Source organism: Calypte anna, chromosome 9 (assembly GCF_003957555.1).
Source record: "Calypte anna isolate BGI_N300 chromosome 9, bCalAnn1_v1.p, whole genome shotgun sequence".
In the NCBI taxonomy this organism is placed as follows: Eukaryota; Metazoa; Chordata; class Aves; order Apodiformes; family Trochilidae; genus Calypte; species Calypte anna.
This window is the reverse complement of record NC_044255.1, coordinates 14,588,351-14,607,622: the sequence shown is the minus strand read 5'-3', so window position 1 is coordinate 14,607,622 and position 19,272 is coordinate 14,588,351. Positions and strand designations below refer to the sequence as shown.

The window sequence follows — 19,272 nt, the reverse complement described above, 5'->3', positions numbered from 1 at the left end:
CATTCCTGTTACTTTTCCAGTTAGGTCATGCAGATGACATGATTACCTTTCAGTTACCAGGTGAAATCAATTGCTAGGTATTGAGAGACTTGCTGTAATATGCTTCCAATAAGTTATAGAACTGTAACTATGTCATGGAGCATTTGGGAAATTATTCCTTATGAATTTGCCTAGCAGGCTTGTAGGTTGACCTGTACAGTACATCCAGGTGCATGAAAGCTTTATGTATTTGGGCATTCTTGCTGAATTTACAACGCAACCCAAGAATTGGCTAAACCAGGTATGGACTATGCTGTGTTCAAGCCTTCCACTTCTTGTGTGACATATTACTGCACATCTTTCTTTGGCTTGCATGCCAACTGTGGTGTGTTTTTCCATTTTCTCTTGGGGGCATAGGATAGACAAAGCAGATTTTTACTTCTAGACGAGAGGTATAAAGGACTGCTGCTAACATTTCCTAAACTCATTGCAAACCATCCTTCCTTTTTAAGTGTTTCTCTGCAGAATGTCTGTCTTCCCTTAGTCACCACAGTTGCGTAGCTTCAGGGCTACTGGTGAGCATGAGAAAACCTGGAGGAATATGCCAATAGTTCTGGAACAGGCTTGTTCCTTTTCATAGCAGAGATGTCACAGCATTGACCTCACTGGCTGCCTGGAGGTGAGGTGCTGCATTCTGGAGCTGGGGATGTCTGGACAGCCTGATGGCTGCAGCAGCAGCACAGCTACATTCCTCAGCGTGGCTCTTGACAAGCTGTTTCCCACGGGACATAGGAAAATCAAGGTCCTAGTTCAGTTAGGCACTTGAGCAAGTGCATAACCTCTAGCACGTGAATATTCCCTGTGAAATCTATTGGGTTCTGTTGGAGTCAGCAAGACTGCTCCCATCCTTAAAGGTTGGCATCTGCTTAAACACCTTGCTGAATCATGTCTTGACTTTGAAAGTAGGCTCAGGAGAAACCACATCAGTTGACTCAAGCACTGTACTTAGCTAAGTTAGTGGGATGGAAGAAGAGGGCTGGGAGAGAGGAGGATTTGGGTAAAATACAGATCCTAGAACCTTACAAATCTAGTGGCTGAGTTCTTGTCTGACTTTATCACTGTTCATCCTCAAAAGCTTAATGGCCTGCATAAAGGTTTGACTTAGTCACCATTCAACCTAAGTATGCTGGAGCTGCTGTCATGCTTTATTGATCTAGCTTAGATCTGACTTACTACATCTTTATGTTCTTGGTAAAACTATGACTTACTCAGTTAGGTGTTTTTGTGTTTCCTAATCCTTATTCTTTCTCTGTGACTCAGAATAAGACTATAGCCTTGTTGGGTCAGTAAATCCAGAAAACAGAGGTGTGTTTGCAGAAATGGTTTGGTTCCGTTTGGGTTCCCTGTTTTCTAGTAGGAGGACAGAGACGTTGTCAGATGGTCTTCAGATGGTCTTCAGAGGAAGAAAATGTGTCCCTGCTCATGTCTGCATGTTAGTTTGTTGCCTCTCTCACCAGCCAGTCTGTCCTGGCCAGAAAAGCTTTGCTGGCTTTTCACTTTAATTATCAATGAAATGCTCTGCAAGCAGGAGAACAATATTTGCATAGATGTAATTCTGGAAATTGAGCGTAATGTGATCAGGAAATGGGACAGGCCTTGGCTGTTATCATGGAAGAGACTTGCTGGTACCTGCACTTTGTTTCAAATGTAATAAGATCTGACTCAGGAAAGTTTCCTGAACATTAATAGAGAAAACTCAGTGCCCTTTTGGCAAGAGGCTCACACTAACGTTTCTGCACAGGAACAAAAGAGATTTCTTGCGAATTCGTAAATCTGTTCTGAAAGAGCTGCCCACAGTCTGGTCATGGTTTAGAGAGGAATGGTCTCCCTTAGAGCAGAAAGGCAGGGGTGTGTGTGTGTATGTGTGTTCAGGACTTTCTTTTTCTGAGATAGAAGCCAAGGAACAAGGAGCTTGTGTGCAATGCCAGTGAAATCTCAGCGGGAAGACATGATGCTACTTGCAAGGTATGCACAAGACAAGACCAGAGGCGCCGCAGTGCTTGATTACTGTCAAGGGCTCAGTTGGAACTTGCCTTTGCTCTTTGGCCTGCAGCATTTATGTAGAAATTGAGGACGCTGCTGCTTACTTCCAAAGCTTTGCCTTGATGGGTCCTGCCCACATCTTAGGTGGGAAGGAAGGGGGGGGGGGGATTTGGAGTCTATGAAGTATAAAGGAAAATTACTCATCTTAGTGATGCATTTCCCTGGCACTGTCGCACTGAGAGCCTGTCAGATTTAATACTTTGTCTTTCCTCCCGTCGCCTCTCATAGGTGTGATTAATACTTTATTAGAAGAAAAAAGTGGAGGGGTGTCTATACAATCCCTCAGGTGGAATAATAGGGGGAGAGGTGGGCAGAGAGGAGAGCTGAATAGGAGAGAAAGGGGTTTACTTTTTTCCGTCAGAGCCATTTGTCTTTGTCGAGAGCGCAAATATAAAAGAACGCTTCTTGACTGACTTGGCTGGTGGCTCCTTATTCTATCAGACCATTCAATTTCATGACTGAGACCCTTGATTTCTTGGTTAGCTGCCAGCCCTGCTCCATAGGGTGCAGTTGCCAGTTCTCCACTTGAGGGCCAGTGAGGGAGCAGTTCTGTACTTGGTAACAGCATGACATAGAGGTAAGCATGCCCAGAAAACACCCACTCACTCATCAGCCTGCTCAAAGTGCTTAGCCTATTATATAGGCAGAGTGTCTTGCTCTGCTCAGGGAAGATCTAAAGTGTTTTAGTCATGGATTTTAGTGTAGGTAATAAAACCTATGTTTCACTGGGGGGGGGTCTTAGATGTTTCCCTGTTTTCTAGTCTGACTGGTCTGTGGTCAGATATCTCACACTGGTTCTGTCTGACCTGTGTCTTTGGATGGAAACTTGGATGAATCAAGGAGTTAAGAGGGCTACTGTGAAGGTGTCTGTACCACCATCTAAGTAGGCAGGAGTGTTCAGCCAGACCTGTCAGCTTTCCCTCTGGATGAATGTTGCTGAAAACTGTCCCCTTTGAAATAGATCTAGCATCTCTTGTTTGCATTGAACAGCACTGTCTGGAGATGTCCTGCAGTTCATGTCAGTGCTGCAGTCACTGGCAGGAGGTTTGTTGCTGGACCATCTGGAATGAGTAGGAAAGCTGATCCTCCATGTGGATTATGGGGTACTGAAAGAGGGATCTGTGATAGCCTTGTATACAAGCTAAAATGGGTAATAGAAGTCTTACTGTGTCTTCACTATCACTTTAGGAAAGCAAGGAAAATACAATTAATAGCTAAGTGAACTTCTCTGGGGCTTATATGTCCTTTAAGTAGACTCTTCTGAATCTAAACTCTAAAAAGTCAGAGGGAACAGGAAATAAAACATATCTGAGCAAAAGGTGTTACATATGAAGGATCAGAAGATGTAAAACCTACTTTTAGATTTGATTTGCTTGATATTTCTCTCCTGTAGCTCCCCATCAGAGTGAGAGCATGCAAAGATGACCAGTTTCAGTGCCCATCACTGATCCAGCTAGGAAGATAGGATCACATCTGACACATTCTTTTACCCTCACAGAACACTGACCCTGTGGCATTTTGCAAGGAGGTCAACCCTTTGATGTGACCCAGAATTTGAGTGGAAATCTGTTGCTATTTAGCTAAATGTCCTGCTTTCCACAGTGTTGAATGGCTGGTGCAGCCTGTGGCAGAGTGCTTGATACCTCCAGGTCTGACTGTGCAAGCTAAGTTGCAAGCTTAGGATGTTGCTGATTGAAAGGGCTACATTGCCAGAAAAACTTCATTGTGTTCTTGGTTTGTTGTCGTCTTGTCCAACTTGGCTTCTTTCTGCTGTAACAGATACTGTACTAACGACTCATTTACTTTCCTCTGAGATACCCACAAAATTCTTTTGTTTGCAGATGAAGCAACTAAAAAGCATTTTGGATCTAGGTCTTAATGTCTGGCATTTCCTTGTCCCCTGCTTCCTCCCCTTGATCTCCAGCTGATGTGGAGCTGTCTGAACCTGTGTCTGTATCCCAAATTGTTGAGGACCCAAAGCCTATGTCTGCTTGGTAGTGGGCTACAGGGCTTGATCTGCTTGTCTGACCTCCTACAGCTGATGTGTATTGATGAAACCAGGGTGAATTTGGTGGGAGCAGACTTACTTTGGAAAACTTTAGTTTTTTTGGATTATTGTTTGCTTTATTTAAATTGAGCATGCACAGAAACAGTCAGCAGGGACAATCTCTGTGTGCTGCTGTGGTTCTTCCCTCCTTACAGGTGAGTTCATCACTCTTTGACTTTCAGTAGAGGACAAAAGTGACTGAGAGGTACACTGAAAGTTGGTGTCTGATTACTCCAGACAGTGTTTCCTCTCGCTGGTTGGAGTTTTTGGAGTTTGGTTGGTAGGATGGAGCATGCTGGAACATGTGGACTTGAAACAAGTGAGATCTGGGAGGCTAATCGGAAGCAAATAGCAGCCTTCCTCTTTGGCTCAACCTAAGACAGATGATAGTGAGTGAGAGGGTTTAATAGCCTATGCCAGGATAGGAGAAGGTTTGCAATGGCCAACCTCAGCTTTACTTAAAGCAGTCCATGAGGAGAAGAGGTTCTAGTGCTCAATACCTGAAGCACATGAGTCAGGGAGCAGTATGTGGTAGGGTGGGTTTTTTGTCAGGAGCCTGAATATGTTCTTTTCAGTTGATTTCTGGAGTCTTAGAAGAATATTCTGTTTTCCTTTAAAATAAAAGTTGAGTCAGACCTTTTGGTTAGGTTACTGTGACTGTTTCTAGCTGGTGTGACACTTGGTGTTGTAATAATCAGCCTGGTTTCATATAAGCAAACACACGTGGTCACATATGGACCGTACACTCGCATTACTTACAAGTGGGTGTGTGTATTTTACATAGATACAAATACTTGTAACTTCTGTGTAGCATTTTGTGTGCAGCAGATTCCTCTCTTGCTAGGAGTGTGTGAGACAGCCTGGTGCCTTTGAAGACAGTGGAGACAAGTTGTGAAAGGAGGGAAGAAATGTGATAAAGTTACTCATGGAGCTTCTTCTGCATTTGCTGTAGTGATTAAAAATCTTGATGTTGAGTTTTATTGGCTCACTAATTAATGTTCAGTAATTGAACCAGAGGTTTTTCAAGCTAATTTCAACTGTTTCAGCCTAACTTCGTAATCTCCACTGCCAAATTTTTGGCAAAAATTCTGCCAAAAAAAAATTCTGCCAAATTTTTAACGCCTTGTAGCCTTTAGGTGAGTTTGGGTAGCATGAGAGTGGACTTTCTATGGTGTATATTTCTTAGTATGGTAATAGAGAAAAAACTGAGTCTGCAAGAAATTATTTGAGACCATACCTCAGATTTGGGGTAATAATATAAAATAAATGGTCTGTGTGGAAGCTACTTCATTCAGTGAAAATTCCCATGTTATTTTGTAACATGGGTTCTCACCATCAGTGGGTTCTTACCATGACCCCATGGTCTTGTTCAGCACTGGCTCAGCTTTGGCTTTCAGCACATTCACTCTGGTGTGGTATCATCATGTCACTTGCAAAATTTCCTGTGCAAAGTAGCCCAATAGAAATGCAAATTACTAGACATCGTTAGCATCTGATACTTACTTTTGTACTGCTAAAATTTCAGTTTAGAAGCCAGTAGAGAGACTGGGTACAGTACACAAGCAGAGTGTGAGTTGGGCTCACAGGGTGAGATCATTGGACTGCAGGAGTCTTACGGGCTTGGTTTTTAAAGAAAAAGTAAAGTAGATTACCAAAGAAAGAGAACTTAACTAGCAAACTCAAATAGTAAAACTTTCCTTTACAGCCGTCACTTTGTGTCAAAAAGCGTGAGTAAAATAATTCCCAGCTTGCCTCTGAAGTTTTCCATCAGGGTTGTTTTGGGTTTTTTTTCTCCTGGAACAGGATACTTTTCAGTTCATTTTTTTTTTTTCTTTTGGTAATTGTTAATTTTAAAAAGTGTATTCAAGCCAAACCTCAAGTGGTCTTCACTTGTTGAGGAAATATGCCTGTAGATATGAAATTGAAATGTAAAAGCCTTCAAATGTGAAGTTTTCAAATTTAGAACTGTTTCACAGTGTAGAAGTAGAATGGGAAAATATCAGTGTTACTTCTGTTATCATTGTGGCTTTGCTAGCAGTGTTAGATAGGATTATTCCAAAAGCAGATACAGTATATCCTGATCAAGATAATTTTAAATTAAAATCTATGGGGAGCCTCAAGTGAGATGCTGAAGTATTGTCTCATGAACAAATTATCTCATTTTCCTAAAGATGAGAGTTGAGTGGATGGCCCAAACACAATTTTTGGGGAATTTTAGGGAATCTCCTACAGAATGATCATGTGTTCATGTCTCTGTGCACACTCTTCTCTGCCTGCTGCAGCACTGTCCTGTGTGATGGGATGTGCAGCTGGGGATGGACATTTGCAGAGTGATGCTTGGGGACTGGGCAGGAGTGCAGTGCAGAGGAAATCATGGGGGTTTGTACGTGGAGGAGGCACACAGAGGCACACTCTTTCCTCCACAGCAAGTAGGTTGTTGTGCATGCAGCCCTACATCTGCCAGCAGGGAAAAAAACATGCTTTTTTGTCCTTTTGCATTGCACAACAGCACAATGCAAGAGCTGTACCAGCTCAGCCAGGTGCAAGGGGCTGTTTTTAGTCCTTTGGTGGGCAGCACCATGTGTCCCAAGTCCCTGTCCCATGTCCCAGCCCCATGGTTGGCCACAGCCGGTGGGGAGAGGGCAAAGGGGGCTGCACACAAGGAGGGGATCCGTCACACCAGGCACCATCCTGCCAAATCCTTGTCCGCAGGCTATGTTTCTCCTTTCTCCTCCCTGCCACCCCTCCCCTTCCCTGTTTACCTAAGCAGGTCAACATACATATATTTTTTCTTAATTGTTTTTTTTTTTTTTTTTCACAAAGCTATCCAAGGTGCAGCACCAGCTGCCATCGGCCTCTGGTCTGGTGGTGGGAGCAGTGCCAGCCCCAGGGCAGCATGAGCTGCCCCGACACGCTCCTCCACACTTCTCCCTTTTCCTCCTGTGGTTTTCACGGTGCTGGCACTGCCTGTCCCCACGAAGCCTGTGGGTCACATCCCCCCTTCCACCGTCCCCTCTGCACTGCTGGCTGGGGGGATGCGGGGCCCACCTGCCTGATGTCAACATCTCTGAGGGTGAGGCAGAGGAGGAATGTGCCGCTCCCAGCCCGGCGCAGGTAATTAATCCCTGCGACTGACAGGTGGCAACAGGCGGCCTTTGGCTGCGGCTCCTCGGGAAAAGTGCTCGGAGGAAGGATTTTAATAGCTCGTCAGCACCCTTGGTGCGTGCCTGGAGGGGCACATGGCAGCAGGGATGGGGAGAGGGCAGAGGAACTCGAGGGGAAAATGATATTTAAGTCTCTGCCACGGTGGACGCCCTTGGGTGAATCACTCCCTTCCCCAAGGGGATGACATGGTTTTTCCTTTGCCTCAGGGCTGAGAAGTTTGGGAGATGTCGGCGCAGCACTTGTGGCCTCTGGCTTCCCTGCCCATCATATGGTGTTTTCCCCTTCAGGTGGGGGATTGGGGGATTCTTACTGGTGTGGTGGGCAGCAAGTCTGAGGGTTGTTGTCAGGTGTGGTGGGTCTGTAGGTACATTTGGGCTTATGAGTGCTGGACCCATCTCTCTTGCCTGTGGTTTGAAAGTCTATTACATCTTCTAGGACCAAGTGGTTTGATTTTCTCTGAAGCCTCATAAGACAGATAACCTCAAACTGGAACTGCAACAATTCAGCTAGTAAGGTTTTGGGGTTAAGGTTATGCTTAGGGGAAGGTTACATTTGGTAGGAGACCAAATGTTCATCAATGTTCACAGTGCCCCCAGTACAGCTCTTCTTGGGCTTGTGTGTCCTCTGGTTACAAGTCAGTTCCTAGGAGCATGTGTGCGCATGCTGACGTATGTTTGCTGCCCCGTTAGCTGGTTTTTATGAATGAAAAGTTAAATCACTGTTCATCAAAATTCCACTTTCTTCCCACTGCCCTTTTTTTTTCCTAACCGGATAAACCTTATACAGGTTTGGCTTTTTTTCCCCCTCTTATTTCTTTGCAACTACTTGTTCTCATCTGCAAACTCTTTGGTGCAAGTGAAGTGTTGCTCTCCCACTCTTCTAACCTGTTCTTTTTTCCCCTTTCGGAGTTAGATAGGTGAGAAGGCAAAGCTGACAGACAGCTTAGAAAACAAGAAATAAAAATGAAACTAGTATTTAAGCAAGTTGAACTAAAACAATGCTTCTTGAAAGCTGTTTGCAAAAGATGTGAAAGACTTGTTGATCTGAGCAGAAGGGACTTGGGGAGCTGTCATGCTGTAAGCCAGCCTCTGGGATCACCTTCAAGTTGACATCCGTCAGCATTCACAGAGCTGGCTGAACCTGGTTCTTTTTAAAGACTTAGGGGCCATAATCCCTCGGCTAGATCAGATGGTAAGACTCATGTTAGAGGTAGATTTCCAAAGTAGTTCTCGGGGGATTTCACTGCATCAGAGTTTTGCAGGGGAGCTAAATGCTCAATGAAAAGTCATTGCAGCTTGTTTTGCACTCAGCACTTACTTCCAGGAGTCTTCTGTCCTCTCTAGCAAAAAACTCTCCACTTGAAAGGTGAAAAGTGGTGATTTTCTTTTTTCCTCCTTTAAAGCCTTTGTTGACACACCTTCCGGAGAAGGGGCTTGCTGAGAAATCAGACAGGTGTTGCCTGATGGTAGCTGGCGTGTGTGTATTGTGATACTGAATTACCAGCCATGGTGCCAAGAGTGGGTAATACAGTATGTCTGCACAGGCAGGTGGGGAGGCAGGCAGGCACTGGAATGTTTTCTTCTTTCCTTTTAAAACATATTATTAAGCAAAAAACTAAATTCACTGTTGTTCTTAGCAATCTCTTGAAGTATGCTTACTTGGACATGACTTGCAGCACTTGAACCCCAAAGAAAAGTCTGGGCCAAAGCTCTTTCCTCTCCTTCTTGAACAGGTAGCAAGTCACCAGGCTCCACTCTTTGTTTTGAGTAACTTTCTGGTCCACATGTCTGGTAGGAGTGTGTTCACATTCTTCTGGCAGTTGGTGCAGCTCTTGTTCCTGCTGCTAGATCGTGACTACTGTCATTACACTAAAGGGCAGTTTTGTTGATTGGGTCAGGCTCCTTTTTTATGTTTTTGGTCCTAATGAATTTAGTATTCCTACACTAGCAAGTGATGGAAGTGTGTTGATTAATAGTTTTGCCCTGGATTTCTGCAAATTACTGTTCTCATGTTCTTATCCCTCTTACAGTGACAGTCTTGTCAGTTCTCGTAGCCAAATGGTGGGCAGGATGACTGTGTCTTTCAGTGAGATTGGGGATGAGAGGGACAACCCTTGCTTGCAGATACTCTCTGAATGCCCTGACATCTCCTGCGCTGAAGTTTTTTTTCTGATACTTATTTGCTTTGAAATCTATATGCAATATCCTGTCTTGCTTCATGGATGTAGCAATTATCACCAATCCAGTACGAAGTCACTGTGACCTAGTTGTTCATATCTATTTATGCCAATAGATGTCTGGGTGTCAGGTTATCTGTGATTGCAGCAAAGTTGGCAGAATGAGAAACTCAAGCCCCTTACTGTCTGACAGCAGGTACCCTGTGGACAGATTTACACTGGTGTTAAATGGTTGGTCACCTGGCAATTGCATGCTCACAGGTGCCTGTGCCTGAGGTGGATGTGAAACCATGGCACTGTGCCATGGCCCCGAGCCCTGTGTAATGTCCATGAGGCTTGTCCTCCTCTTGCAAACAGGTGACAAAAAGGCTAGGCAGCCCTCCTATCTCGTCCACCTCTACTGGGTGCTGCTGCTGCTTGCCTCCCCATCCCCAGGCCATGCTGTGAAGCAGAGGTGGGCACCCTCCTGGTCAGCCTTCCTCTCTGACATGCCAAGTTCAAGATATTGACCAGAGCTTAGAGTTATTGAGTCTGCCCGGTGTTTTGGGGACATATATGTATGTTTGTTGAACAGGCTTGTTCATCATAACTCATTAGCCCTTGACTACTTTCTGTGAATTTAAGCTGCAAGTCTGATGCCTTCTATCTGACAATTGCTGTGCTGAGGGGGTGGACGAGGAGCAGATCCCTTCCTTTTATTGGCTGAGGGTCTACACCATTTGACCTGGAGCCTCAGTATTTATGTTGGTGTTGGGCATCTCTCCCATTCTTCTGAAAGCAGTAATTTTACTCTCTCCCCCCCCCCCCCTTCCCCCCTTCCCCCCATCTTATAACCTCAGCATTCTGGCTTTGAAGGCATTATACATACAATTACAGTCAACACCAACACTTCTGATCCGTGACCAAGGGGTGTGTATCCCTTTCCATTTGTTCAATTCTCCGGATGCCAGCAGACACTGGACACATCAGCTCCTGGCATGTGCTGTGCCCTCACTGTCTCATCACACTTCCATATTTATGCTTTTATTTCAGCCCATCGCCTTTGGGTGCCCAATTTCTTTTCACTTCAATGATGTCAAGGCATCCAGGTGATTAGCTGGCTTTTTGAGATTTTTGAGGCTTTCTGTCCTTGAAACCCTCACAATGTTATTAAGGAACTGTTGAAGGAAACGATGCTTTCTAAATTTTCTTCCACTTTCAAATAAAAGTGATTCTTTTCCCGTCTCTCGATGAAAAGACAACATAGTGAGCTCACTCTTGCCTTCAGTAAGGAATTACTTTTTAATTAAAAAACAATAAGGAATTTCAGGTAAAAAGATGTACGATATAAATCACCATCTAGATCTGTTTCGCAACGTTTTTTTGTAATTGTTTGGCATGTTTCCCATTTCTGCGGGCAGGGTAAATCCTTTGTGGGTTTAATCTCTAGCCTGCAGGCACGTAAAATGCATTGCACAATTTGGCCTTTGCATTTTAAAGATTTTATTTTTTTTTTACTTTAACTCCCGTAGCATCAACTCTGCCATATAGCAGGGTAGCATGGATTGAGGAGGGGAGGGACTGGTTTGGCTTATTTTTAGTCCTTCTCTCCTTCTTGGTATCTTTCTCCCAACTTTGTTTTTTCCTATGTTTGTAATGTGTACACTTTGAAATGCAAATAATCCCTGAATATCACTAGCTAATCCTTCTGTTGCCATGTCGCCTGCCACCCACTCCAGCGTGTGCTGGCTCTTCCCATCCCGGCAGGGTGGATGGCCAAGTTGTGCTCTCAACCTGTATGAACCTGTTGGTGCTCTGTTTGAACAGTTGGGGCTGAGGCTGTATTGGCCATGGCTGCTGGAGATGTTTTTTGAGAAAACAACCACCTTGGGGCTTTCGCTTTTCTTTTTCTGCAAGAACCAAAGAGATGGAAGTGGGGAAATGCCAGCAATTCCTGTGGGTTACGTGGTTAGAGTTACTGGGAGAGCCCTGCACTCGTGAATGGCTGAATGCTAGGAGAAAACTGAATGCCCCTGGAGTAGGGTACTGAGGAAAACTGCCATATTTTGGAAGAACCTGGAACAGCAGAAGAGACTGCAGAGTCTCCTTCATGGGGGACAGCCAGAAAAATGGGTTCAGGTTATATTGTACTGAACCATATAAAAGTTTCAGTGCAACAGTTCCTGCTAAGCACGTGCTCTGATTTCAGTGAGGGTTTTTGAACAAAAAGCAGTGATTTCAGCCCATGCCTTGATGTTTTGCTGAGTAAAGGTTTCCAGCTGTGAGCACATGACAGGAAAAATCTGCACCAGGGTTACTGCTTTTGTGGGGAACATCTTAAAAGAGGGAATCTAAAATGCTCCAAATTAGTACAGTGAATGAGAGCATCTTGCTCTGCTACAGGTATTCATTTAATGTTCATAACCTCTGTTTTGGAATCAGCTACTGGGTCGTGCTCTAGGTCTCACCATGAACCTGGTCTTTGGGCTGCTCAGCTCTTCTGAGTTCTTCTTAAAAAAAGAAAAAAAATCTTTTTTTTTTAATCTCTTTTGTGGACATAACTCTTGAGTTTGGAAGTGTGGGGAGTGCTACTAACGTGGTCAGTAGAGATGTGAGATGCTTTAAAAAGGTGATTGAAATATCAGATTTGGTACAACTGCCAGATTGGTCAGGGATTTGCTTTCAAGTATTGTTCAGTCCCAGGGTTCATGTTTTTATTTCATCCCTCTGCAAAAGTATGAGGGCTTGTTACAAAACAGGATCAAACATTTATGTGTGTGTTTTCCAGGATTACCAGGGTGTCATGAAAAGAATAGTGTCCATTTTGTTAGGTGGATAATGTGTGTCCCTTGGAAGAGACAGCGTGTGTGTCCAAGAGAAATAAAGACACTTTGTTCTTGTAAAAGCAGTGCACTATAACTGAACTTACACTATTCTGTGATTTTTGCCTTTGGGAAAGCCAGGATGTAGAGCTATACTCTAATATTCTAAAACAGAAAGATATTCTAAAACAGATGGGTTTAGTTACTTTTCTGGAAGCCTGGCTGTTGTGTGAACAAATGCAATGCAGATGAAGTAGCTGGTGCATTCAGCTATCCGTGCAAACTCCATCCATTCTTGCACATTCCCACCTCTAGCTGAACATCCTGACTCTCTCTTGCTCTTTTCCCCCATCCAGTATTCCACTGAACTGAAAAAGCTGTACTGCCAGATTGCCAAGACATGTCCCATCCAGATCAAAGTGATGACCCCACCACCTCAGGGAGCTGTCATCAGAGCTATGCCAGTCTACAAGAAAGCTGAACATGTCACCGAAGTGGTCAAACGCTGCCCGAACCACGAGCTGAGCCGGGAGTTCAATGAGGGTAAGGAGGGTAGGGCTTTGCTGGCAGTCCCTCTCCAAAGCTGCTTGGCTGATGAGTGGCCAGTGCTGGGATTTGGCAGCAGCTTCACAGCAAACCCACTGGAAGCAGACCTCACTGCAGTGTCTTGTGCAGAATTTTATTTCCCCTGCTTAGCAGGAAGCTTCATACTATACTCTAGCTGTCCCTGTACAAGCATGTCCTTGGGAAGAAAGTACTGAAATAAACCTCATGCCTACCCATGTTGGATGGATGTCTGTCCCCATGGCAGGGCAATGCCCTTCTGGCAGCTTTTCCCTGCTCTGCTGTTGTTCCTGCGATGAGAAGCAGCTGTTCTTGTGCTCAGGAATGAGCTTCCACGTTGCTGGGTCAGGGATCTAGTAACAGGATGCAATATCATCTCCAGTCCTTAATCCCAGCCTCAGAGACAGAGGGGCTGTTTATCTCCAGCAGGATAACACCAAGTGCCAGCATCAACTGTAGGCAACCTTCCTGTACATTTAACGCTATCGGTTCAGTATTGATGTTTTAATCTTCTATTTGCTTCTCCTCATGTTAGTGAAGTTGCAGCTGTTTTATAAATGTCCTGGGGTTTTCTGCAAATTCATGGGCTGGGCTCTCTTCTGCCATGGCTGCTGAAGTTCACATAAGTTCAGCTGAGCATCTGTTTTGCTCTCTGTACATTATTTATCTCCTACTGTAAAAAAAAAAAAACAACAAAAAACCAACAAAAAGAAACCCACAACCAAAACAGTTGGTGTCAGCAGGATGTCTCAGGGGCCTGAATCCCTTTGCTGGTTACAGTGCAGTTAGGCAAGCCCAAAAATAAGCAAGGACTTGCAAGCGTCTAATCAGTCGAGTGCTTTTTTGATGGAACTGGATTTTTGAGATTTGACACCTGTTCAGTGATGGAGTTTTAAGAAAGGGAAAAAAAAACAAAAGCTATTAAACTAAACTCTTATTCTGAGATAACTATTTTTTTCCTGTATTGAAGTAAGTAATGAATAGTTCAAAACAAAACAAATTCTTTACATAATGGGCCTCTCCAGAATTTAGTTGTATGTTGTAGAAACACTGAAGAAAATTTGCAAAAAGAAAACTATTTTTTTAAATTAATGGAAAGCGGACTAGAAACAAAGAGGATCATGTTCCCTTCTGCTGTTGCTCTGAGCAAGCATGAGTTTCCAGGCTGACCATTATTTAAATGAATGTTTCTCCTGTTCCTTGAATCTTTTTTAACATCTTAGGATCAAGACTGATGAGAGGGTTAGCAGTGGATGGGGAAAAGAGTGGGGTTTGAGACTTGAAGGAAATTTCATTGTGTACACATCGAGGGAGGGAGAGAAAGGCTTCCAGCTGCTGTGAAAATCCACATGGAGTTATCTGCTCAAAGAGTTGCTGTGAGCTGCCGTTCAGGTGGTCTTGGGGCTCACTTAGTGTGGGATCTTGGGAAGTCCCTATTCAGGTTCTCTCACGAGTGTCCAGCACGAGCTTGAGAAAAGTCTGCAGTGTCTTTCATGTCTAGCAGTGGACAGAAGGGATGCCTTAAGGGCTGGGAGTAACATGTGTGCTCTGATAGATCTCTGGGGCCAGGTGTCAGGGGTTTCCCGTGGTAGAATATCTTGATGTCCTGTGCATGAGCTTGGTTGACTGAACAGTGTCTCTTGTTTTTTGCCTCTTTGCCCTTGCAGGGCAGATTGCACCTCCCAGCCACCTCATCAGAGTGGAAGGGAACAGTCATGCCCAGTATGTAGAAGACCCCATCACTGGGAGGCAGAGTGTGCTGGTCCCCTATGAGCCACCCCAGGTATGTTGTGAGCACAGGAGTGGTGGCATCCCAGCACACAAAGGAGGGGGGGGTGGGGGGTGTAGCCCTAGTCAAAGGAGACTGAACCTTGTCCTTTTCCTGTCCCCATCACTATCCCTTCTTCCTCTTTTAAACACCTTTTTTATCCCTTCAGAACAGGAATTCTTCTTTTAAGATAGCCTTGTGGTGGGGCCTATTTTATGCTAGTGTGACTGTAGCACAGCTGTGGGAGTACAAAACGAGAGCCTGGAAAAAGCAGAGCTTTCCACCTGCCATCTCTCCTGCTCAACCTTTCTGTTTTACCCAGGTTGGTACGGAGTTCACGACTGTCTTGTACAACTTCATGTGTAATAGTAGCTGCGTGGGAGGGATGAACCGTCGCCCGATCCTCATCATCGTGACACTGGAAACCAGAGAGTAAGTAATGCATCACGAGTGCAGAGCTTTGCTTGTGAGGTGGCCTTTCTGGCTGCTCTTCCCTTTAGGGCAGTGTTGCAAGGTCTTCAGGGACAATTTGATACAAGGGAACATAAAATACTTATTAATCTTTGCTGCTGGAAGTTGCCTAACGTCTGTGTTTTCCTGACTGAGAAATAGGAGGTTTGGGTCTGTCTGTGCATAGTCGGGTGTGAAGTGGAGAGATGCTGCTGACCTGCTCCCCATCTGATGTTTCCTCTTTCCTCTCTCTTCCCAGTGGGCAAGTCTTGGGCCGCCGGTGCTTTGAAGCCCGCATTTGCGCTTGCCCAGGCAGAGATCGCAAAGCAGACGAGGACAGCATCCGCAAGCAGCAAGTCTCTGACAGCACAAAGAATGGTGATGGTACGAAGCGCCGTAAGTAGCTGGCAGAGCTGGGCAGATTGCAGATTGTGCTGCCACCGGGTGCAGGTGTTACCCCCACGCTTGTGCCACAGAGACAGAGTGGTGCTGTGCATAAGCTTGCAGGCAAGGAGGGCATTAAATGTCAGTTCTCCTAGGCTCGATCAGCCTGAAAAATGAGCTGGTGTTCACAGAACAGTATTGGACAGTCTGGGTTTGTGGGCTCCCTTGTGGCTCTGCCTGTGTTAGATTAGCCACACCAGCAGTGGCTTGAGGAGGATGTTTATTTGCCACCCTCAAGGTATGTGGTTGGGGCTCTAACGGCTTTTTGAATGTTTATGGCTTGTTTGGGACCATGCTGCTCTTCTCTCCTCCTGATAGGCATTATCTCTTGCTGTGGCATGTGACTTTCAGCCACAGGGGTCTAGGCTGAGACTGCACATAAACCCTGCTGTATATCATAAGTGCTCTGGCAAGGGGCCTCTCTCTGTGCTCCAGAGTGCAGTGCACTCACCAGACATGCAAGATGTGGAAACTCTGCTTTGGTTTCCCACATACATTCAGTGAAGGCACTAGGCAGCACTGCAAGGCAGTAGGTTTTAACAGGAGGCAGGTTGGAGGGGAGCTTTGTTTCCAAAATGGATTCTGCATGCTCCTTCCCTGTCATCTCGCCTTCGTGGTTCACTGATCCACCAACAGCTTGTGAGCAGTGTAATAACCAAGCTTGCAATCTTCCCTGAAAAGAGTCAGTGCGTGTTCTAGGTACAGCTTGCTGGGGTTTTGCCATATACCCTGTGCTCCTTGGCTGTTGTGCTTCCCCAGGTAGTATGGCCACTCAGCATTTGTATTATGGAGCCAGGAGCTGCAAGCACAGTTCTGGAGCAGCTCAGGCAAGAGACCCTTTCAGAGCACTGCAGATTTGAGCTGGCCATGCACTTCATCCACCTTTTTCTTTTTCTTCCCCTTTTTTTGTTTGGTTTTTTGGTCTTTTTTGTAATGGGATGCTCTTGGCATTTCTCTTCCAGCTTTTCGACAAGGAACTCATGGCATACAGATGACATCTATCAAAAAGAGACGTTCTCCAGATGATGAGCTCTTATACCTGCCTGTGAGTCCTATCTTTGCATTTACCTGTGTTCAGCATCTTGGTGACTTGAGGCAAGTTAGCTGTTCACCTAGACCTCAGAGAGAACTGAGGATGAGATGTAAAATATTTTTTCTTCTATTCCCCAGATCTACTTATTTTAAATATATATCCCCCCAAAAAAGAAAAATAAAAGAAATTCTATTAGCTTCGGAATGAGAGTTTCTTGTTCAAGACATAGAAGAATGTCCAAGGGGATCTGTCTGTCCTGGTGGAAGCATTGTCTGGTAGACCAGTCTGGGTTTTCTCCTGTCATTTCTGGGCATTTCTCTAGAGAAAATGGATATTGTTTTTCTGATGAAGGTGGATGTTCCTGTGGCATTTGATATGTATTACTATCGTTCTAAAGCAGTAGAAGTGAAATACACTTTACATGTAGGATCAGAAAGGGCAAGAACTATCTGAAAGTGGCCATTTAGCTCCTTCCCCTGGAGCCACTTTTAGCTGAATAAATCACAAACCAAGGTGTGTTCAGAGAAGCAGGGAGATCCAAACTCAGCACCCAGATTCAAGTTCTCTTTTTCCTCAAGGCATGTAAACTTCAGCACCAGATCTGCTATCATCTGGGGCAGGTAAAGATGTTTTCTGTCTGACAGATTGGATCAGAATATTGTTTTTAGTTGGCATACATTTATGTCAAGGCAGAAGACAAACCCAAGATGTTCATTAGCCCGCAGTGTCAGATTATTGCTCTTCAACAATTTCTGTTAGTGGTTTTATTGTGTATGCATGAACAGTGCATCCTGCTCTGCTTATTTATTTGACTTTATCTAAAACTTGCTGAGATAGTTGTCACTCTAGATGCAGTCCTGTAAAGCTTTTCTTCCTTTTCCTTCTCCTATGGTCCAGGTGAGGGGACGGGAGACGTATGAAATGCTGCTAAAGATCAAAGAATCCCTGGAACTTATGCAGTACCTTCCCCAGCACACGATTGAGACCTACCGGCAGCAGCAGCAGCAACAGCACCAGCACTTGCTCCAGAAGCAGTGAGTATAAGTGTGCTTGCAGAGACCTCTGCCGCAAGAATGGTGTGAAGGGGGAGAGAGGAGAGAGACACAGAAGGCTTCTGCACAATTGTTTGTAGGGATATGGTGCTCAGCTAAGGGCCAAGCATTCACAGAGTACTTGTTAGCAAAATCCTTTACAACAGCAGAGCTACTTGTTAACCCGCTAGTCAGAGCCAGTAGAAAGTGATGCCAGAAGTTCAGCCAAAACTAACTTTCTGGATTAGAACATGAGAAATTGTGAGTTTGAGGTTCAGATTTCATGACCTCTGCAATGGGGCAGAGTAGTCCTTCTTTCTGCCTTCTTGCAAGGTTCCACTCTAGTCTTCCACACAATTCACTTTTGGCTTAGGAGAGTGGGGGAGGACAGGCTCAGTGCCTTGCTTTTAACTTCCAGCTACTGTCCAAGGCATAGCAAGGCAGTGCTGTGGAATTGCCTCCAGACAGAAATCCAGTGCATGTGCATTCCAGAGCTGGGAAGCACAGGGTGAGTGTGTACCTCTCTGTTCTGCTCCATGGGAACGACAGTGAATGTGGAGCCATCTCCACACCTTCTCCAGGGTGCCCACCTCAGCATCCTGCCAAGAGTATGTGGAGCCAGGACTGTGCTCAGACCCCGCTACTGTACCCCTCTGGTATGGCTGGAGAGCTGGTGTCTCAGTGGGTATAAATGGTTCCTCAGCTATGAAAAGGGAAGGCGGAAGTCTTGGCACAAGGATACAACATGCAGGAGTTGCTTTGTGACCAGTGGGTACTTCAAAGAGATTTTACATGTGCACTTTTCAAGTGGTTTTTAAAATCTGCTCTTTGTCAGTGACTCTCCGTGTTGCTCATGAGAACCTTCTACCCGGGCAGATGTAGTCCCTATCTGAACTTGGCTGCCAGGGCTGCGCCAAGATTACTTTGGGTAGTGTAAGTGGCAGGTGGAATAGAAAGGCCAAATAAGTATCTGGTTTCCATTTTGCCTCTGTTCCCAAAGCTCTGCAGTTACAGAGACTGGGTCAGAGAATGACTTCCCAGACAGACTGAGTGTGGTATCATTCATGGGCATTGCTTCACCTGCTGTATCAGGTGGCAGAAAATATCTGCCCAGGCTGTAGGTAGCGACCAGCGGTAGTGCTTAGGATCTCAGGCGTTCCTGCTGGTAAGCTCACACGTCAGGAGGCTGTGGGTATAACTCATTCCTCTGCAGAGGTTAGCACGAGGCCAAGGCACCACATAAGTCCCACTTGAGCCTGTAGGGATTTATTTCAGTGTCTTGGCCTTGTCTTGGGACTCCTGCAATACCACGGCTTTCTGCCAGAGCTCCGCATGTTCACATTGCGACCTGTGTGTTTTTAGTGTCAGCTGGAGTCTTGTGGAGGTGTGAAAAGAGCCTTGTATCAAAATGATTGGAGCATCTGAGGGCTCTGTAATATTTTTCTGAGGCATTTATTAATAATAATGAGACTTTTTATCAGTCATTTGCACTGTTTATATATACCATGGCTTGTATTTACTAGCTGCTAGGCATTGTGGCCTTGGTGCGCTCAGCTGCTTGTCTTCAAAGCTGCACCTGAACTACAGCCACTTCAGTTGAGAAATGGTTTTGTAAGCAGAAGTGGACTGCAGCAGATGACAGCTTTCACTTGGTGCTGACAGTTGCTTTGCCATAATTACTGTTTTCATTCTTCCTATATCAATAGGATGG

General features: G+C 45.1%; 1 protein-coding gene across 1 annotated transcript in view; it reads left to right on the top strand.

Moving 5' to 3' along the window:
• The window catches only part of TP63 (tumor protein p63), a 100,310-nt gene that overhangs the window by 67,465 nt on the left and 13,573 nt on the right, over positions 1–19,272 (top strand). The window contains exons 5-10 of the mRNA XM_008493322.2: positions 12,628–12,814; positions 14,503–14,618; positions 14,926–15,035; positions 15,313–15,449; positions 16,460–16,542; positions 17,428–17,564. Coding sequence (XP_008491544.1) covers positions 12,628–12,814; positions 14,503–14,618; positions 14,926–15,035; positions 15,313–15,449; positions 16,460–16,542; positions 17,428–17,564 — 770 coding nt within the window. The remainder of the gene's footprint in view (positions 1–12,627; positions 12,815–14,502; positions 14,619–14,925; positions 15,036–15,312; positions 15,450–16,459; positions 16,543–17,427; positions 17,565–19,272) is intronic.